Below are 21,271 nucleotides of genomic sequence, written 5' to 3'. Positions count from 1 at the left end.
TTGAAATAATATTGGCTACTCATCCTTGAAAGTTCTCATAGCCTTTAAGTCATCAAACTTTCAAATGTTAAGTGAAGAACATTCTTAGTCAAGTCTTTTAAACTTGCTGGTCAATACATATATTTGCATACACATTACTGTGAGCTGCTGTTCACAATGTTATTGTACCTAGCCAGGAAAACAAACTCCTGAAGTTCAAAGGAAACAAGCAAGTGGTTGTGGACATGTTCAGGAAGTAAGGGTGCATCACTGTCTGCAGCACACAAGTCAAGTTTCAAATAACATCCAAAGAGAGTGTGTTCCAAGTATTTTATTAAATTCAAAGTTGATGCCAGTTCAGACTTCTTCCAGGCAAGTTCAGGAACCTGAGAACAGAAAATACAATTTAGAACATTTGTAAAGCAATTCCCTTACTTCATTGTAGCAATCTTTAAGTTAAACCAACTTACAGTTAGGAAGGTCAATGATGTCTGTTCTACACTGGCACCAGTTGCTGCGGCCACCTGGGCTGGTACGGGAATGGCATTGGAATTTCTCTCAAACTTCTTGGGTCAACATTCAAGTGCGAGTTTGAGTCAGTGGGCTGCACATTAGAGCCAGAAGCAACACTTCCTTGGGAAGGAATGTCCCACATGCCAGCTTTACTTTGGAACACCCATTGCAGGGGTTTGGCCTGCTGAGGGTTTGAAGGGTAGGCGGGCTGGTAGGGCTTGGCCTGCTGGGGATTCGAAGGGTAGGAAGGCCGGTAGGGCTTGGCCTGCTGAGGATTTGAAGGGTAGGCAGGAAGCTGGGGTTTGGGCTGGTACCTAGACTGCAAGGGATTTGAAGGGTAGGAAGGCTGCTGGGGTTTTGGCCGGTACCTAGACTGCAGGGGATTTGAAGGGTAGGCAGGCTGGTAGGGCTTGGCCTGCACATTAGAGCCAGAAGAAACACTTCCTTCGGAAGGAAAGTGCCACATGCCAGCTTTACTTTGGAGCACCCCTTGCAGGGGTTCGGCCTGTTGGGGATTTGAAGGGTAGGAACGGTGCTGAGGTTTTGGCCGGTACCTAGACTGCAGGGGACTTGAAGGGTCGGTAGCCCGCTGGGGATTCAAAGGGTATGCTGGCTGGTAGGGCTTGGCCTGCACATTAGAGCCAGAAGCAACACTTCCTTGGGAAGGAATGTCCCACATGCCAGCTTTACTTTGGAACACCCATTGCAGGGGTTTGGCCTGCTGAGGGTTTGAAGGGTAGGTGGGCTGGTAGGGCTTGGCCTGCTGGGGATTCGAAGGGTAGGCAGGAAGCTGGGGTTTGGGCTGGTACCTAGACTGCAAGGGATTTGAAGGGTAGGAAGGCTGCTGGGGTTTTGGCCGGTACCTAGACTGCAGGGCATTTGAAGGGTAGGCAGGCTGGTAGGGCTTGGCCTGCTGAGGATTCGAAGGGTATGAAGGCTGGTAGGGCTTGGCCTGCTGAGGATTCGAAGGGTAGGCAGGATGCTGGGGTTTGGGCTGGTACCGAGACTGCAGCGGACTTGAAGGGTTGGTAGCCCGCTGGGGATTCAAAGGGTTTGCTGGCTGGTAGGGCTTGGCCTGCACATTAGAGCCAGAAGAAACACTTCCTTCGGAAGGAAAGTGCCACATGCCAGCTTTACTTTGGAGCACCCCTTGCAGGGGTTCGGCCTGCTGAGGTTTGGCCTGTTGGGGATGTGAAGGGTAGGAACCCTGCTGGGGTTTCGGCTGGTACCTAGACAGCAGGGGACTTGAAGGGTTGGTAGCCCGCTGGGGATTCAAAGGGTAGGCTGGCTGGTAGGGCTTGGCCAGCTGAGGATTTGAAGGCTGGTAGGGCTTGGAGTAGGGACCAGAGTGCATCACAATTGCAGAACTTGAAGCAATACCAGACTGAAAAGAGTTTGTATTAGGGGGCAAAGGGAAAGCCCACGGGGCAGCTTTGCTTGGGAGGACACCATTTGCACTAGGGTTAGCTTGAGGTAACCATACATACTAACTATGGATGGCATTAATTTGGCCTCCAGTGAGACTGTAAGGAATCTTGGTGTTATATTTGATTAGGATTTATCCTTTAACGCCCACATAAAATCAATTTCAAGGACCGCCTACTTCCATCTACGTAACATTGCAAAAATCAGGCATATCTTGCCTCAAAACGATGCAGAGAAACTAGTCCATGCATTTGTTACTTCTAGGCTGGATTATTGTAACTCTTTATTATCAGGGAGTACCAAGAAGTCAGTCAAGTCGCTTCAGCTGATTCAAAATGCTGCGGCTCGTGTACTAACCAGAGTTAGGAAAAGGGACCACATTACTCCTGTTCTGGCTGCCTTACACTGGCTCCCTATAGAACACAGGATAGAATTTAAAATTCTTCTTCTCGCCTATAAAGCCCTTAATGGGCAGGCGCCATCTTACCTTAAAGAACTCATTATACCCTACTAGGGCATTGCGTTCCAAGAATGCAGGGTTGTTGGTTGTTCCTAGAATCTCTAAAATTACAATGGGAGCCAGAGCCTTTTCTTATCAAGCTCCACATTTGTGGAATCAGCTTCCAGTTTGTGTTCGGGCGGCAGACACCCTATCCGTTTTTAAGAGTGCGCTTAAGACCTTCCTTTTTGATAAAGCTTATAGTTAGGGCTGATTAGATTCAGCCCCTAGTTTTGCTGATATAGGCTTAGTTTGTCGGGGGACATCTTACTTCTTCCTTCTCTCTGTCTATACCCATGTACACTCATGTTCCGATTAACCCAGCTTCCCCAAATGTCTTTCTTTTTGGTGTCTATATACGCTGGGATCCGGAGTCATGGATGATCCTGCGGTCCTGTGTCCTGGATCGCGAGCGCTGGATCTTGAGTCGTGGCTGTGGTCCTGGATCATAGGTCCTGGATGGATATCCTCGTGGATTCATCTTCCTATTATACACACATGCATTTCCAAACATTTGGACTACCTATGTTGCAAATGTATTATCTTTTCAATTTACACACGGCATCTATTGCACGTCTGTCCGTCCTGGGAGAGGGATCCCTCCTCTGTTGCTCTCCCTGAGGTTTCTCCCATTTTTCCCTTTAAACTGGGTTTTCTTTGGAAGTTTTTCCTTGTACGATGTGAGGGTCTAAGGACAGAGGGTGTCGTATTGTCATACTGATATTCTGTACACACTGTGAAGACCACTGAGACAAATGTAACATTTGTGATATTGGGCTATATAAATAAACATTGATTGATTGATTGATTGATTGATTGATTGATTGATTGATTGATTGATTGATTGAGGTAGTTGGTTTGGCTTACGAATTATTGGTTGGCTTGGCCCGTAACTAGAAACACTTCCCTCAGGACTGTAACCATCTACTTGCCTACCATGAGAGCCACTATAACCTCCTGCACTTGGTGCAGCAGCTGGCTTCAGAGTCTCAGATAAAGCCCCATCAGCATGAAAGGGTGAATAACTACCCAAAACCCTCTCAGGCTGTGCTGAACTATCATCACTGGAAGTGGAAGCGGGTTTAAGGCTTCTTGAAAAATCAAAGTGAGGTGTAATGCCACTGGAGCCTCCACTTCTGTAGCTGAGTGCTAAAAGGAGAACACATTTTTTAAAAGACAGCCTTAGTGAAAATTATACATTTCACACACGGCATCTATTGCACATCTGTCCGTCCTGGGAGAGGGATCCCTCCTCTGTTGCTCTCCCTGAGGTTTCTCCCATTTTTCCCTTTAAACTGGGTTTTCTTTGGAAGTTTTTCCTTGTACGATGTGAGGGTCTAAGGACAGAGGGTGTCGTATTGTCATACTGATATTCTGTACACACTGTGAAGACCACTGAGACAAATGTAACATTTGTGATATTGGGCTATATAAATAAACATTGATTGATTGATTGATTGATTTCAATTGCAGCTTGTGAACCATAAATCCTTACCCTTTGCTTGTCGCCCAAAAATCAAGAGTGAGATCACAAGAACTCTAAGAAAAGAGGAATTAAACATGAGCCAACCAAAAACAGTTAAGTAGAATAAATATAAGAAATCTGTCAAAATAAGAATATCTTAGCTCACATAATCCAAAATACATTTTTGTTGTAAAACTGAAACCAAACAGTATGTAAGCGGTGTGCAGCAAATACAAAAATAATCTATTATTTCAGATTCATGACTGCTGCAAAGACAGTGGTCCTTTTAAAGTGTCGGTGCATGAGCTGACCAATCATCGCACTGATGAAGTCATTGGAATCAGCTTGGGAACTCCGCCCTCTGGCAACCTGGGCAGGTGTCCACACTTTAGCTAATTTGACACATTTCAACATTTCGTTCTGTCAGCAGATCTGATTCAAAAGTCACTTTAACCAAATGATAACCTTTACCTGGCCGCTAGGCAAAATTCCCCTGACAGGCGATAATAGTTTTATCGTAGTTTTGTTTTTGTTTATTGAGGTTTTGATTTAATTTTCCTCCTTCGATACCACAGAGGTATTAGTAAGACCCAGAAACTAAGACCTAAAAAGTGTAAGCTTTTGATCTTAAAACGACATGAAATGACAAGCTGTATTAAAATCAAACACATATATATGTATACATATTAACATATGTTTAAGATTTAATTTATATATATGTTCCACCGCAAATAAGATATTGTTCTCTTCCACTGAAGTTGAGATCTTATGGGACCTTTTACCACTGTTTGATTACTTAAAAATAAATGTTCTTGTGATTTGAAAATGATTTTGGAAGTGTTTTGGCTTATTGAAAACCACATATTTTATATCACTGCTTATAATTAGACTCAATTACTGTAAATGTTCTTTCTTCCAAGCAGCCATTGATTATAGGCCCCTATAAAAGTCACCTGCAGTGACTGAAAGCACTTTTTGTAGCACACTTATGGTTTCAGTAAAGAGAGACACAGCTGACAAAGACACAAACTATTTTATTAGCCATCATTCATGATACTCGTTTCACAACAAATGTAATTCAAACAATGTTTCATTATTTTTTACATTACAAAGAAAATAAACTATTTGTATGTCCCAACTCAAGGCTCCACATTTACCATTATTTCAATTGCTAGATATTTTAATATAAATATTATAGCAATATATAACATTATATATATGAGCATAAAACATGTAGATACATCATTCTTAAAACACCAACTGAGAGCCACTAATTGAGGCGATACTGCTAAAATAGGGAGGTAGAAGTAATGATTTAGACTGGAGTAAAAGAGTATAGTAAAAGATACACATTTAAATTGAAAAATGAAATAATTTAGAACTGTACATAGAGAGAAGGAAGATGGAAAGAAGGATAGAGGAAAGAAAGACAAATGTGTGAACGTTGTAGGGGTCTGTTAGCTGAGTTTGAGGCCGAGGCAGAGAGCCAGCTCGTTCTTCTGGATCTTTCCATCTCCGTTGATGTCGCAGTGACCCATCAGAGCTTTCCTAAACTTGTCCAGGTCTGTGCCACTGATGCTGGGCTGGAGGAGAGGGTCGGGGGGTGGAAGAGTTACAGAGAGGTCAGAAGACTCCTGATGAATGACACTGACTGATATCTGATCAATAGCATTGTGTATCAGCTCTGTATATAAGGGAATGTAAGGGCACCTTCACCAGCTCCATCATATCTTTGACAAATCCATCCACCTCAGGGCCCTCCAGCTCACCCGTCTTACTCTATAGAAGGAGGCATACTTTTTAATTCTCAGTGTTTAAATCTGTTTTTGATTAACAGTTACACACTTGCCTAACAGGACCTATACACATTAGGCCCGAAATAACATTGTTATTTATCGAAACGCATTGTTGGAAAGGTGTCTGATCAAAGGGGCTGCCATAGTTGCACCTGTGAGACTTGAACCACTGACCATCTGGTTCCAAGGTAAGCCACACTGCTACTGCGTGCACGCACACTGTCATAATAGGCATATTAATTATTCAGTTATGGCCAAATATGTGTTTTGTGAGGTCATAGTGACCTTTGTCCATCAAATTCTAATCAGTTTATCCATAAATCGGTAACACTTTACGGTAAGGGTACATGAATCATCATGAATTCATGCATGACTTAATGCATGAAAAAGCATGAATTAATTCATGTAGTACTCATGTAGTACTTCATGAACTATCAGTAATGTACAGGTATTAATGGTATCTCATGCATGACTTAATGCAGGAACAATACCTTAAGTAATGCATCAACTAAGGTATCTCAATCATCATGACTTCTGAGTTATTAATGATGTTCATGTCTTCTTCATATAGATCTGCAGTTAGTGTCAGGTCAAAAAACGGACCAGTCACAGCAATTCCAAGTGTTGTAAATCATGAGTAACTAAGCATGACTTTGTCATTACTTCATCATGTTTGTGCCCCTTCAAATAAAGTGGTGACCTGTTCCATCATTTACACTGATAAATAACATATGATTAATGGTCAACACACTGAACAGGGTTGGAGTCAACACTTTGAATTCAACAGACTATATGCACTGCTGTGACCGACCGACCGACCGACCGGGTCACCACTTTATTTGAAGGGGCACAAACATGATGAAGTAATGACAAAGTCATGCTTAGTTACTCATGATTTACAACACTTGGAATTGCTGTGACTGGTCCGTTTTTTTGGCCTGACACTTTAACTGCAGATCTATATGAAGAAGACATGAATTAATTCATGCTTTTTCATGCATTAAGTCATGCATGAATTCATGATGATTCATGTACCCTTACCGTAAAGTGTTACCCATAAATCCAGGTGGACATATGTGCCAAATGTAAAGGAAATCCCACAAATTATGGACAGATGGACAACCTGAATTGCTAATGTTTTTTAGATGAGCTTCTCTGTGATTTTATTAAATAAAAAAAGAAATGTGATGGCTGAAAACCAATGTGAAGCACGGCTCATAGGCTAACATTTTAAAGGGGTCCTATAATGCTCATCTTCAGGTTCATATTAGTATTTGTTCCCTCTACTGTCTCCATGCTCTAATGTTCAAAAATCTCTTTATTTTTCTCATGCCTGTGCTGCAGCACCTCTTTTCACCCTCTGTCTGAAACCAGAGCCCAGTCTGCTCTGATTGGTTAGCTGGCCGGCTCTGTTGTTATTGCTCAACCACTAAGAGATGTCCCGCCCCTTAGTCTATCACGTACAATGTGTTGGAGTGCTAGCCAATAGTAGCACAAGTGTTACATAGTGATGTCAAAAAGCATGATAGGGCCCCTTTACACGTTTTGCTGTTCCATCATAATTTATCATACATACCACATATTCATAAAAGGTAGTAATCTATGAAGGTAGATATGGTGCAAAATGCGAGAGCGTGTAAAACCTGATGTGAGCACTTGCAGAACAAAAATCTGAGCTTGTGTGCATACATTTACACTTGTATAAAATATCCACGTAACTGTGAACCAAATGTACACTTGTATAAAATATCCACGTAACTGTCAAATAAATGTACACTTGTATAAAATATCCACATAACTGTGAACCAAATTTGAAGTCACAGAAGAAAAAAAAAAGTTTTGTAGCTTGTAGAAAAAAAATGAACTTAGTGATGAAATTTGTCTTGCAGAAAAATACATGTTTTTTAAATATATTTTCCATTACAACGGCAACTTGGTTATTACAACCTCTCAAATCAGTCATTATAACTTGACGAATCTGCTCTGTGGCAGTATAAATCGACGAATCTGCGGCCTTGACTTTTGCTACACTTCTTGCGATAAATGTGTCGCAAAAGTAATTTTCACCTGTAGATGCATGGATGTATAATAAGAAGAAGAAGTGTAGATGTGGGGGAGGGATGTGGGTTGGAGCGAAGGGGCGGAGCTATCAGAACGACGAGGCTCCGGTCAGTCACAGTCACTCACACAGCCACAGTCAGGTCGAACCGGATGACTGCGGGGCTAACGGTTCGCGTCGCTACCGCTAACATGGCACGTCAATCAACGGTAAGTTTTGCCCATTACTACTTTGAATATTATTATTGTGATTGAGGATTAAATCCTCTTTGAAGACCACCGTTTTATATCGTGCAGTTTAGCGGCAAAATAACGTCAGTTAGCCAGCTAACGCTAGCTGTGTTGAGTTTATGCTAGCTAAACAAGTAGTGGTTGTAGTCTACAGCAGTAATTACTATAGTATAGCCTACTGCTTTGGCACTAACGGTTGATAACCGTTTATGAAAAATAAAACCAATTGAACTGTACTGAAATAATATGCTATTTTCTATTTAGAACGAAGACTTCAGAATCTTAAAATCCCTTCACGTTTGTATGCAATTGTGCTAAATTCAACTCTGGAATCAAGCAAATATTAATATGTTTGCATGACATTAGTTATTTATTAGGGCTGTCAAGTTAACGCGTTAATAACGCGTTAACGCAAAAAAAAATTAACGCCACTAATTATTTTAACGCGATTAACGCATGTGTATTTTTTTTCCTCCGCCGTCCCGTAGTTTCAGAGCGCATCGAGTTTAAAATACCGTCTACCAGCTGATGCTGACAGCCCCGCTCCTGCTGCCCGCTTGTGGCAGACCACACTTCCACGCTCACCGGCAGGCACCGACTGGCCATCGGGAGGACCGGGAGGGTGTGTGTGTGTGGCCCGAGCGAGAGAGAGACCTTACGTGCATTACCGTACCGCAGTGTGAACGCGGCTATTGTTGTTGTTAGCATCTGGTGCTAGCTAGCTGCGCTAACGGATATAAGGAGCTGTTTAAATGAAAACAGAGGAGCGCTCCATCCACACAACTGCACCGAGCACTTGACTTGATGCAGGAAGCAGACAGCGGGACATTGTACGAGAAGTCAGCACACTCATGATTGCAGCAACATGATTGCAGCGTCCAGGCAGCTCCCGTTCGAGCATATGCCTTGAGTTGCACATAGCTCCAACGATCACACACACACACACACACACACACACACACACACACACACACACACACACACACACACACACACACACACACACACACACACACACACACACACACACACACACACACACACACACACACACACACACACACACACACACACACACACACACACACACACACACACACACACACACACACACACACACACACACACACACACACACACACACACACACACACACACACACACACACACACACACACACACACACACACACACACACCATTTGTATTGTATGAGAGAGGTTCCAGGTTGAATTGAGGCGAATATTTGTAATGTTCAGAGGTTGTTGTGTTTAATATTCATGAGAATATTTGTCATTGTTCAAATGATAATAAACATTAGCATAAAGCATATTTGTCCACTCATATGTTGATAAGAGTATTAAAAACTTGAAAAATATTCCTCGAAGGTACGAAGAGGAATAGGTAAGGCGATTAATCGCGATTAACTATGGACAATCATGCGATTAATCGCGATTAAATATTTTAATCGACTGACAGCCCTATTATTTATATTTTGATATCACTTAATTATACGTTTAATACATACATTTAAGTCAAGCTAAGGTACATGTGATGGTAGCTAGTTAGTACTCTTACCTGTGATGCCTCCTCCAAACAGCATAATAACCAGACTGTATCATTAAAACTAAGTACCAGTTCTAGATCCTTGACTTTAGACAAACAATTCAAAAGACAAAATGTATTTAAAGACCAATCTTTATTTGAATGTGCCTCTTAACCTGAGATATTAGTTATACAGTAATAGTATTGATAATCTAAAAAAACTGAGTAACTCAACAGTTAACTTTATATTTCTTATTGTCTAAAGCATTTATTATTTTCATTTCCCTCCTCTCATATTCAGTGTGGACGGATTGAGACAGCGTGCTGTCCAGAGGGCTGCAGAGACTTCAGGGAGAAACCTCCGTGTGACGGACGTCCTGTCTGTTGGTTTGGAGAGGACTGAGGGTCTTTCCTCAGCGAGGAGGACCAGGCCTGATAGAGGAGCTGATACCATAGCTGATACCAACTGCACAGGCCTAGTCTGTCACGTTATTTGACTATATGTGTTTACTTATACATGTAATAGGTTTACACCTTCTGTCCATATGTGCTTTTTATTTAAAACATGTTTGATTAACTTTTGGTTCACATTTCAATAAATTGTATTTGTATTTGCACTCCTTTTGTCCATTATTCTTACTGAAAATGTTAGATTACACATTCACATCTGACTGAAGATTGGCCCCATTTATTTGTGATGTTGCAAACTCTGCGGTTCAAGGCACAGGTGATGTGAAGCTCATAAAGTGAGGCAAATAGAAATAATCAGCTGATGGAGTGTAGATGTGGAAATAGATGCATCCCATCAGCTGACTGTGTTTTTCGCCACACTTTATAAGCCTGACTATAACCACCCCTTCTCTGAGATGCAGGCAGCGTCACAAACACATTATGGTCCTGATTAGTGCTGCGTACCGGTACGCCGAACCGGTACTGGACTTGTAAAAAGTTTCGGTTCAAGTCCGGTTAAAACCGGAACGTCGGGAATCGTTACTTGGACTCGCAAAAAAACTAGCACTTACGTATATTCTGGTGTCTGTGGTTATTTAAACATTCCCTGATAAACGTTATTCAGGGTCAATAAATGAGTGCTAATCCCAGTGTGCTCAGTGTCCAACATCACATGTCATTTCACCTTCGATTCACGGTTTGAAAACGTAGCATTTCGCCACATGCTAATGCTAACCGGAAGTGAATAATTTTCAGAATAAAAGTATTAAGTTAATAGTGTGAACTTCCGGTTTTTTCAGAATAAAACGGATTTAAATTAAATAGTGTATTTAATTCAAAATTACGCCATATCAACATTGATTTTAATTTCTAACAGTATGTATGTACATCACTATGTATGTAGTATGTACTGTATAATGTACACAAGTAGAGTTGTAGAAAATACATGGTTACAGTACTCTCTGACTGTACAGTCACTACAGTGTCTACTGTATAGTAGGTGTGTAACAGTGTAATGCGTATAGTCTACTCTACACTCTACCTTTCAGCAACGTTTTAGGGACTTAGGCTCAGTCAGCTCAGGGACTGTTTGGTTACTTTAGTTTGGTAAATGAAATAAATGTTTGAACTTTGTAGTAGTTCACTGTAGTTGCTGTCATAAGTCATGTATAGACTAAGTGGCAAAACATTTTTTTTTACATTTGTACTTAGTAGAGAAATGTAGACACATGTTGGAAGGGAGCACAATAAACCTGATGAGTTTGAATTTGAGTTGATTATGAGTTAATTTTCAATTGATAATTAGCTCACAATAAGTTCACTTTAGTTACTCAGACAACTTGACACAAGCCATGGGTTTAGGTCCGGACTTATAAGTCAGGACCTGAACCTGAACCTCTGGACATGAGTCCGGACCTGAACCTGAATGTGAGTCCAGGTGCGCAGCACTAGTCCTGATAGACTACAAAAATATTCGGTGTGCAGATCTTTGTTTTCACAATATAAGTAGTTTCTTAGTGAATGTCCTGTACTGGTCTTAAAATCTCATAACATCAGCCTTTAATGTTCCTCTTGGATGTTCTTCTTGACCCTAAGAGAAGGAGGAGATGCTGAGGTCGTGTCTTTCGGGCATGTCCTTTCCTAACACAAATGACAGGAAACATAACACATTATTGCAGAACAAGTGTGTTATTTATGAAAGAGGTGTGTTTAGGGGCTGTTGATATAATTATTTTTTAATTGTAATCAGATTATGAATGAACAGTATGAAATTCATCAACATTGAAATATATGTTATTATCAAAATAATATTTAACTGTTATCAAAACGTAGTGCAACTGTAGAAGCTTGCAATGTTGTCTCACTGAAAGAATAACTTTTACCACGTTTTTTACAGACAATATTGAGAGATAAATAGTAGCAGTTCTCACTATGTGATAATTAGCTTTGCCTTCAATACATTAAATTAGAAAGCTGACAGTCATATTGCTTGTTAACATCTAAATGTAACTTTTTGCATGGAAAAAACCCTCAACTTCACTGATGTGTAGGTGATCTAGTATTTAGTATTGTTTAATGGAATGAATATCAGTGTATTAAAGTCAATACTTCATTTATTTAAACCAATATTTTTCTTGACTCTTTGTACAGTATGAAAAAAAGAGTCTTAGTACCTGTGCTGAAGTTCACTGCTGTGAGGAGTCCAGTTCTGTCTCTCACTCTGATCCAGCCTGTCTGCATCACCTGGACACCTTAAACAAACAGATATATAAAGAACCATGTGTACAAACAATATAACTGATTCTCTTCTGTTGAACATGTTGGATTGTGTATTGTCCGAGTCAGGGTTCTTTTTATTTTACTGTAACTTTGGAAGTTGTGTTACCAATGCTTACTGTTTATTTGATACCCATTTGGTAATACAATTAATAAAAACAACAAGGTTTGGGTTTGTTCTTCAGATGACTGTGACGTTAACGTGTAAGCTCAATAATGAACTCCAGCTCAACAAACCATATTGTAATATCTAAGTAATCATCTTGAAATATGACATTAATAATTGTAATATACACGCATCTTATTGTGAGGTTGATTTCACATACACTACTTCGACGTTAGCTAAATAGCATGGATAATTTACAAAGGCTTTAAAAACACAGCAGGAGCCCAAGACAATTATAAAACTTGTCATTATTTCAGTACAGTTCAATTGGTTTTATTTTCATAAACGGTTATCAACCGTTAGTGCCAAAGCAGTAGGCTCTAATATATGAACTACTGCTGTAGACTACAACCACTACTTGTTTAGCTAGCATAAACTCAACACAGCTAGCATTAGCTGGCTAACTGACGTTATTTTGCCGCTAAACTGCACGATATAAAACGGTGGTCTTCAAAGCGGATTTAATCCTCAATCACAATAATAATAATTTCAAAGTAATGGGTAAAACTTACCGTTGATTGACGCTCCATGTCAGCAGACTGGTAGCGACAGTCATCCGGTTCGACCTGACTATGGCTGTGACTGACCCGAGCCTCGTCGTTCTGATAGCTCCGCCCCTTCGCTCCAACCCCCCTCCCCCACATCTACAGGTGAACATTACTTTTGCGACACATTTATCGCAAGAAGTGTAGCAAAAGTCAAGGCCGCAGATTCGTCGATTTATACTGCCACAGAGCAGATTCGTCAAGTTATAATGACTGATTTGAGAGGTTGTAATAACCAAGTTGCAGTTGTAATGGAAAATATATTTAAAAAATATGTATTTTTCTGCAAGTGAACATTTCATCACTAAGTTCATTTTTTTTCTACAAGCTACAAAACGTTTTTTTTCTTCTGTGACTTCAAATTTGGTTCACAGTTACGTGGATATTTTTTACAAGTGTAAATTTGGTTCACAGTTACGTGGATATTTTTTACAAGTGTAAATTTGGTTCACAGTTACGTGGATATTTTTTACACGTCTAAATTTGGTTAACAGTTACGTGGATATTTTATACAAGTGTACATTTGGTTCACAGTTACGTGGATATTTTATACAAGTGTAAATGTATGCACAAAAGATTTTTTTTCTGCAAGTGCTCACATCAGGTTTTACACGCTCTCGCATTTTGCACCATATCTACCTTCATAGTAATCAAGCAAGTCTTTTTTTTATAGGATATTGATGTTTTCAATTTGTATAACCCCCCTGCTCTGTTTGGTCAGTCATCATCTAAATTCAAACTTACAACATCATAGTGAGCGAAAATCTTCTCAAAGTCTCTCTTTCTGTCGTCCTGACTGCAAGCCTGAGACCAAACACAGTATGGAGAATAATGAAACAGTAACAATTAGGAATTCAATATTTGCATGAAACATGAGTCTACTGTTAGCATGCAACTTCTAAAAGCATAGATCTCCTTCAGACATACATAGGGAGATTGAGGTGAGTTGTAAGTGTTTTCTCTAACTTCTTGAAACTTACGTCCATCTTAAACTTCAGTAAGAAATTCTCTTTCAGGGCCAATATTCTGAGACAACAAGAAACAATGATTTTTATTTAGAAACATATTTATAATTCTATTTTTATCCCAAAAAAATAGTGTCCTCTTGGTCACATGACACAGGTCAACAGTACCTGGCCAGGTCATTTAAGTCCAGCCTGCCATCCCTGTTCCTGTCGAACATCTTCATCTACAGGAGGAAACATTAAGAAGGAATCAGTCAGAGACAAACAGAGTTCAGCAGCATGGACATGTGAGCAGGTTACCATGGTGTCAGTGTACTCCTCCAGTTTCTCAGGGGTGATGGACTTCCTGTGTTGGAGGAAGAGGTCATGAAGGAAGCCCTGAAGGGACAAAAAGAGAACTAAAATGCAGAGAGATAATGGAGGCTTTGCCTCTAGGCTCACATCATTTAAAATAATGTCCATTGCCAACAGCCATAAGTCTAAAGTATAGAGATATGAAACTGAAAAATAATAATAATAATTAAAACTGCGGTCACAGACATGGACGCAGTTGTGGGCGGGCCTTCGCGTCTATGCGCGTGTCGGGGATGGTCGCCGGTCGCCCCGGCGTCAAGCAGACGTGCGCAAGTCCTGGGAAATGAGCCGTATGTCATTTCTCAAATGTTCACGTCCTCGAGTCCTCGGTTCTCCGGCAGCGACCCGGAAATGGATGTTGGCGCGCCGTCTCGAAGGAAAACAAATTTCTCAAAAGGCTCGTCGAGGATCGCTGTCTGGAGGAGCCGTAACCGCGGATACACTGATTTAGAGGAGAGAGGAGTCTCTCTGGAGGAGCTATAACCGAGGGTACACTTATTTAGAGGAGAGAGGAGTCTCTCTGGAGGAGCTATAACCGAGGGTACACTGAAGTAGAGGAGAGAGGAGAGAGAGGAGAGAGGGGAGAGAGGGGAGAGAGAGGAGAAAGAGGAGAGAAGAGGCTCTCTCGATTTCAGGCCACAGAGACCGGGTGTAAATGAAATTAAACTTTATTCACAACAGGCTATAGTTGAGAGATAGTAGAATGTAAACAGGTATAAGTCTAAGTATAATTAAATTACATTAAACTGTAAAGATAAGCATTAACAGTTAATAGTCACATATCAACAGTAGAACAAATATAATATTTTCACTGAAAAGAGTAAAGACTTATGGAAAGAGGTGCAGTACACAATTAATAGCATCAGAATGAATCAGTGTACCAAAAACTAATATTGTCATCTCACTCCAAGCTGAACTCTAAAGTTGGCAGCCCTGGACTATATGTACGTGTGGTCTATAACAGAGAAATACAAAATTACAAGTATAATGATAACCAGTTACTTAAATATATTATACAGCAAACAATAAGCATAACTTTCTCTTCAATGGAACATATTCTCCAAGGCTAATTAACTGTTCAACAGGCAGGTTGCAATAAAACCATTACAAATATAAACATGTAATATACTGCACAGATAGCTCCTTTAACTTACAATGTAACAGGTTAATATGTCCTCTAAACCAGGGGTTCCCAACCTTTTTCCCCGCGAGCCCCCCCAAATTACTCCTGTTGGGAGTTGCGCCCCCACACACACAAAAGGGGTGGTGGGGGCAACAGACAAGGCAACAGCGGTAATTAAAGTTTATAAGTCTCAAAATGCTACAACTACTATCACAAACTGGATGAATGTGACGTATTTTGTTAATGGAGGATGAAATCGTAATTACTGTAAAGAGCACTATTATGAGTGACTTTGATGGTTATTGGACTCAGGATTCATTCATTTGGATTCCCGCTGTATGAAGAAATTAAAGGACGGCGCAGAAGTGGAAAAAATTCACAAAGGGATTAAACTGTTTAAAACACATGCTCAAAGTAAGCCGGATTTTGCCGATGTGTTTATGTGGATTAAAAAATCGAGACCGATCTGATCGGAGCAACTGTGACAAATAATCCAACTGAAACCGGCCTGGACAATGACTGTGTTTTAAAAATGCGCTTATCCAGACAAGCCCGGTTTGGACACCTTATGCAAAGAAGAAACATTTCTATTATATTATATTATTAGGGCCTGAGCACGTAGTGCAAAGACCTATTGAAATCGTCAGTATTATTATTCTTCTGTTACCGGTTCTGCACTTTCGACCTGTTTTTGAGGGGGTTACGACACTATTCATGTAGCGACATTTGGCAACGCCGCCAGGACCGGTGAAAATGTTAACATTCTGGATTCGATGGGAGAAATTTTTTCAACTTGCTCTCTAGCGCCACCTGTGTAAATTCAGTGTTTCGAAAAATTTACAAAGTCGAATTTTGCACACTTATCCGGGTGGAGCAGCTCTACATATTATCCTCTCATATCCCGAAGCTCCGCCTACTTTGATTTTTTTTAAATTAGCATAATGTGAAAAACATTGAAATATTAACTTAAATTCCAATTTCTTGATTTTCCAAACCAAACTTAGTGCACAGCATCAATGGAGGGGCAGACACATTACCGTAGAACATGAGCACGAGGTTTGGAAAAATGTGGCCGACATCAATCAAAACGTATTAGCAAAAGGGTGTGGCCTACACATAAATGCTCACAATTCATCCAAAATGTATCCAAATATCACAGATTTCGGTGGATAGGTTCAGTGTGTCTTGGGGAATAGGCACAACAAACAATGTTCATTTCGAACAATAGGGGGCGCCAAAAACACAACTAATTTATATCTCAAGAACCGATGGACTAAAAAAATATATATTGTCATAGACATACTGGCAGGGTGAGTATAAACTGAGATTTAAAGGGTCGCAACCAATGAAAAATGTGGGCATGTCCTATTCAGTTTTTTCTCGAAATCGAAGGGTTAAAAACTGTACCGAGCCATAAGTAGGGGAGAAAATGAGTTACGGCCTTTAAATTCGGAACGCATGTCACAGCCCACAACCTTTTCCAGACTCTAGAAAAAAATCGGACGTTTTAGCAAATATGTCTCAGTAGCGCCCCCTATTGTGCGGTAGTCAAATATAGTTTCTTCGAACTACCCGAAACTTGGCACAGAGATTCCTCATGGAAATGCGGACATATTTCAAAATGGCTTCCATTATCTCCGCCCCCCATGAAGTCGGCCATTTTGAAATATGTCCATTTTAAGCGCATTTTCGCATACTTGTCCTAGGAAAATGATCGGAAAAATTTCAAACCAGGACAAGACCAGCCCATATCGAATGTGATGCTAAATTGCGAATGAATAGTCGACTGCTCAAACGGGGAGCTCGTAAGCTAACGGAACATGTACCAATTTTGACGATTTAAATGCCACAAAATCGTTAAAATGACTTTCGGACGCAAAACTTGGAACACACGTCACAACCCACGTCTTTTTCCAGACTGTACAAAAAAAATGTACATTTTTGTACACCAGCTCAGTAGCGCCCCCTATTGTGCGATAGTCACATATAGTTTCTCCAAACTACCCCAATCTTTCCACAGACATTACTGATGGAATTGCGGACATATTTCAAAATAGCTTCCATTAGCCCCGCCCCCCAGAAAGTCGGCCATTTTGAAAAATCTGTGTTATTCATGCATTTTAAGCGCTTTTTCACAAACACCTCCTCGGGAAAAGATCGGGAAAATTCCAGTCCAGGACAAGTTAAGCCCATATCCAATATCATGTTAAATTGCGAATAAAATAGTTGCTAGCTCAATCGGGGCGAACGTAAGCTAACAGAGAATGTACCATTTTTGACGATTTACATGTCTCAAATGACTCCAAACTACTCGCATATAGTATTCCAAATATTCACGAAACGCTGTATACACATTGCAATTATGATAGAACACATATTTCAAAGGGCTTTTGATTAGCCCAGCCCCCCACAAAAATGGCAATTTCCAAAGATGGCCCGTTTTCATGCATTTTGCGCACATTTTCCCACACTATCAAGCTCCACATTTGTGGAATCAGCTTCCAATTTGTGTTCGGGCGGCAGACACCCTATCAGTTTTTAAGAGTGCGCTTAAGACCTTCCTTTTTGATAAAGCTTATAGTTAGGGCTGATTAGATTCAGCCCCTAGTTTTGCTGATATAGGCTTAGTTTGTCGGGGGACATCTTACTTCTTCCTTGTCTCTGTCTATACCTGTGTACTCTCATGTTCCGATTAACCCAGCTTCCCCAAATGTCTTTCTTTTTGGTGTCTATATATACGCCGGGATCCGGAGACATGGATGATCCTGCGGTCCTGTGTCCTGGATCGCGAGCCCTGGATCTTGAGTCGTGGCTGTGGTCCTGGATCATAGGTCCTGGATGGATATCCTCGTGGATTCATCTTCCTATTATACACACATGCATTTCCAAACATCTGGACTACCTATGTTGCAAATGAATTATCTTTTCAATTTACACACGGCATCTATTGCACGTCTGTCCGTCCTGGGAGAGGGATCCCTCCTCTGTTGCTCTCCCTGAGGTTTCTCCCATTTTTCCCATTAAACTGTGGGTTTTCTCCAGAAGTTTTTCCTTGTACGATGTGAGGGTCTAAGGACAGAGGGTGTCGTATTGTTATACTGATATTATGTACACACTGTGAAGACCACTGAGACAAATGTAACATTTGTGATATTGGGCTATATAAATAAACATTGATTGACTGCTCTTAGGGAAATTATCGGAAAAATTCCATTCCTGGACCAGTTCAGACCATATCCAAGGCGATGCTACATTGCGAAGGAATAGTCAGTCGCTCAAACAGGGAGCTCACAGCCTACAATGTACAATTTTCCAACATTTACATGTCAGATACGCTACTCTGTCTTCCACATCATCTGTCTCTCACTCTCACTCACACACACATACCATTGACGTGGTGTTAGACCGGATTATTTTCAGACAGACTGTTATCAGCTGTAGGCTGTTTGGAATATAGTTCTTTTTAATGTATAGCCAAGTTCCATATGGGTCACTGGTCATTACTACCGTAGATATATAAACACTAGATGGCTCAAGGGGGAGTTGCCAGCGTAGGTCACTGGCGGCCATCTTGACACAGTCAACAACTACATTACAGCTGTTGTAAGGTGAGTGATCTGCACGAAAACACTCTTATGTTGCGTAAATCTTCACTGATTTACTAACGGATGGGTTTATTATAAACGTTATTAGCATGGCTATGATACAGGAGACAACAAGAGATGTTGAGAAAAGAAGGTCATAACTATACATATAAGTATGCAGTATCATGACTACATCTTCGATGTGTCTAACAACTGCAACAGTTAGGAAATTGGTTGATAACTGAGCAATCTACGGTTATTTCAATCGTGCACCATATACATGATGTTACGAATGAGCGCGCTGCCTGTGCCACGATGGGCGCCATGTGGCGACGTCAGTCTCCATTGGCCAGCAGTGCGGGTCACTCATCTAGTGTTTATATATATATATATATATATATATATCTGTAATATTTTGTGCGTCCTTTATCCCCACAAATTCACAATAGTGCTTATATCTCCAAGTTGTAAATGCACTGCTGCTCTCGCTGATACTTGCATGTGCCATTGTGTGCATGTGTATGTGCTGGTGGTGGGCGTTGCTGTGTATTTGTGTGTGTTAGCAAGTGTGTCTGTGCATTTTCGCCATAAGGCAAGGGTTCAGTTGGATCACATAATGTAACGCAGTAACGCACCCATTTCAATCACAGTAACTATAACGGCGTTAATTAATGGGAATAGGTAACTAGTAACGCCATTAGTTACCGCAATAAGTAGTTGCATATAACTGTGTTGTGCACACTCCCGTTCCGTTGGAGGCGGTAATGCACCTGCAACCTGGTTAGCCAACCACCAAAAAACACCAAAGGACACGAAGAAGAATACAGACTTCAGGGAGTGGCTTAAGTCAGGTAGCGCTTTCCCTGTGCAGATCAGGTTTGCATTAGAGATGGCAAATCCGGATCATTTTATGGACTCGGAGTCTTCTGAGTCAATCATTGAAGAGATCCGGATCATACGAGTCATTTGAGTCATTTGAGTCATATGCGTCAGCATGACCAAGACCGTAGAAATCCTACCGGTGAAACCGAAAAGTTGTTGCATTTAACCAGCATATTAAACTAACGTTACATTAACCTCCGCTACACAGTGTCTTTTGCTTTAATAAAACATGTGTGTGTGTGTGCATTTTAAAAAATAAGTGTTTTGCATTATATGTATATAGTTATTTTAATATGTTCCTGTTCCTGACGAGTCGCAGCAGACTCAGAGATTTGCGGACTCACGGCTCACTCACGGCTCACGGCTCACTCATGCTTGCTGAAGCTACACTTTTGGACCCTCGCTTCAAAAAGCATGCCTTTGTGATTGAAAGGAATGCAGAGGAAACTGTGTCAAGAGTGGTGGGAGCAGCAACACATGCGGCAACACCAACATTACCCAGCACAGAGGAGGAGGAGGAGGAGGAGGAGGAGGAGGAGGAGGAGGAGGAGGAGGAGGAGGAGGAGGAGGAGGAGGAGGAGGGTGGCACAACTGTGAATCCTCCAAGTGAGCCAGTGCCTCAATTCTGGGCTGACTTTGAGGAGCGAGTGACCACTCTGAGGCCAGGGGTCCAGAACCCGACCACTGGGGCCATGCTGGAGATCAAGGGATTCTTGGCAGAGCCACTTATCCCCCGAAAGGCTGACCCCCTGGAATGGTGGAGAGTTCGAGCCCTGGTGTACCAAAATATATGCACAGTCATGAAGACCAGGCTCTGCATTGTGGCCACATCTGTCCCCTCAGAGCGTGTTTTCTCGAAAACTGGGCAGATCATTACAGACAGGAGGAACAGGCTCAGCCCTTCAAAAGTGCGTGAGCTTGTCTTTCTTAATGCCAACTTGTGAGTGACACACTTAAATAATGCACTTGCACAATGCACATTATGTATATAGTTATTTGATTATGTTCCTGTACTAAGCACATTTTGCACAATTGTGTTAATTTAAAAAAAAAAATCTTAGCCTATATGCCAACTGATTTGCACATTGTTCTCTCATTTGTTGTTGGCAAAAGATATGCTTGATTTTTTTGTGTGTGCATTTAAAAAAATAAGTGTTTTGCATTGTATGTATATAGTTATTTTAATATGTTCCTGTACTTAAGATAATTTTGCACAATTGTGTTTTCATTTAATAATAATAATTGTATAATTACATTTTATATATTCTAACTGTTTTGAAATGTTCTATAATTTGTTTCTTTTTGTGTGCCATGTTCAAAATAAACGAGTTTCCAAGTAAGGTCCGATTCCTTATTGGAAATGCAGCTATTATTACAGGAGAGTCTCCTGTAATAATAGCTGCATTTCCTGAGGA

General features: G+C 40.9%; 2 protein-coding genes across 2 annotated transcripts; both read right to left on the bottom strand.

Annotated features, from left to right (window-relative positions):
- Positions 1-295: 295 nt before the first annotated feature.
- LOC117444848 (sporozoite surface protein 2-like) lies at positions 296-1,927 on the bottom strand. The gene is made up of 2 exons (XM_071202794.1): positions 450-1,927; positions 296-365 (listed from the first exon to the last, which is right to left on the bottom strand). Exon 1 carries the CDS (start codon positions 1,844-1,846, stop codon positions 476-478), a length of 1,371 nt encoding a protein of 456 aa, XP_071058895.1. The 5' UTR covers positions 1,847-1,927; the 3' UTR covers positions 296-365; positions 450-475.
- A 3,016-nt stretch (positions 1,928-4,943) lies between these two features.
- LOC117444851 (secretagogin-like) lies at positions 4,944-19,300 on the bottom strand. Its single transcript, XM_034080229.2, has 7 exons — positions 19,265-19,300; positions 14,214-14,291; positions 14,082-14,137; positions 13,929-13,974; positions 13,693-13,752; positions 5,592-5,660; positions 4,944-5,464 (listed from the first exon to the last, which is right to left on the bottom strand). Exons 1-7 carry the CDS (start codon positions 19,298-19,300, stop codon positions 5,339-5,341), a joined length of 471 nt encoding a protein of 156 aa, XP_033936120.2. The 3' UTR covers positions 4,944-5,338.
- Between the last annotated feature and the right edge of the window lie 1,971 nt (positions 19,301-21,271).

Source organism: Pseudochaenichthys georgianus, unplaced genomic scaffold, assembly GCF_902827115.2.
Source record: "Pseudochaenichthys georgianus unplaced genomic scaffold, fPseGeo1.2 scaffold_957_arrow_ctg1, whole genome shotgun sequence".
NCBI classification, from domain to species: domain Eukaryota; kingdom Metazoa; phylum Chordata; class Actinopteri; order Perciformes; family Channichthyidae; genus Pseudochaenichthys; species Pseudochaenichthys georgianus.
The sequence above is the reverse complement of the archived record's forward strand: the minus strand, read 5'-3'. Positions and strand labels throughout refer to the sequence as shown.

Bases quoted from the DNA above. Each gene is read 5' to 3' on its own strand.
- LOC117444848 (XM_071202794.1), bottom strand. From the start codon at position 1,846: ATGCACTCTGGTCCCTACTCCAAGCCCTACCAGCCTTCAAATCCTCAG.
- LOC117444851 (XM_034080229.2), bottom strand. From the start codon at position 19,300: ATGGCGCCCATCGTGGCACAGGCAGCGCGCTCATTC. The intron at 14,138-14,213 runs GTAACCTGCTCA...TTCCTCCTGTAG, and splicing joins AGGAGTACACTGACACCATG to ATGAAGATGTTCGACAGGAA. The intron at 5,661-13,692 runs GTAAGTTTGAAT...CTCCTTCTATAG, and splicing joins TTTTCGCTCACTATGATGTT to AGTAAGACGGGTGAGCTGGA.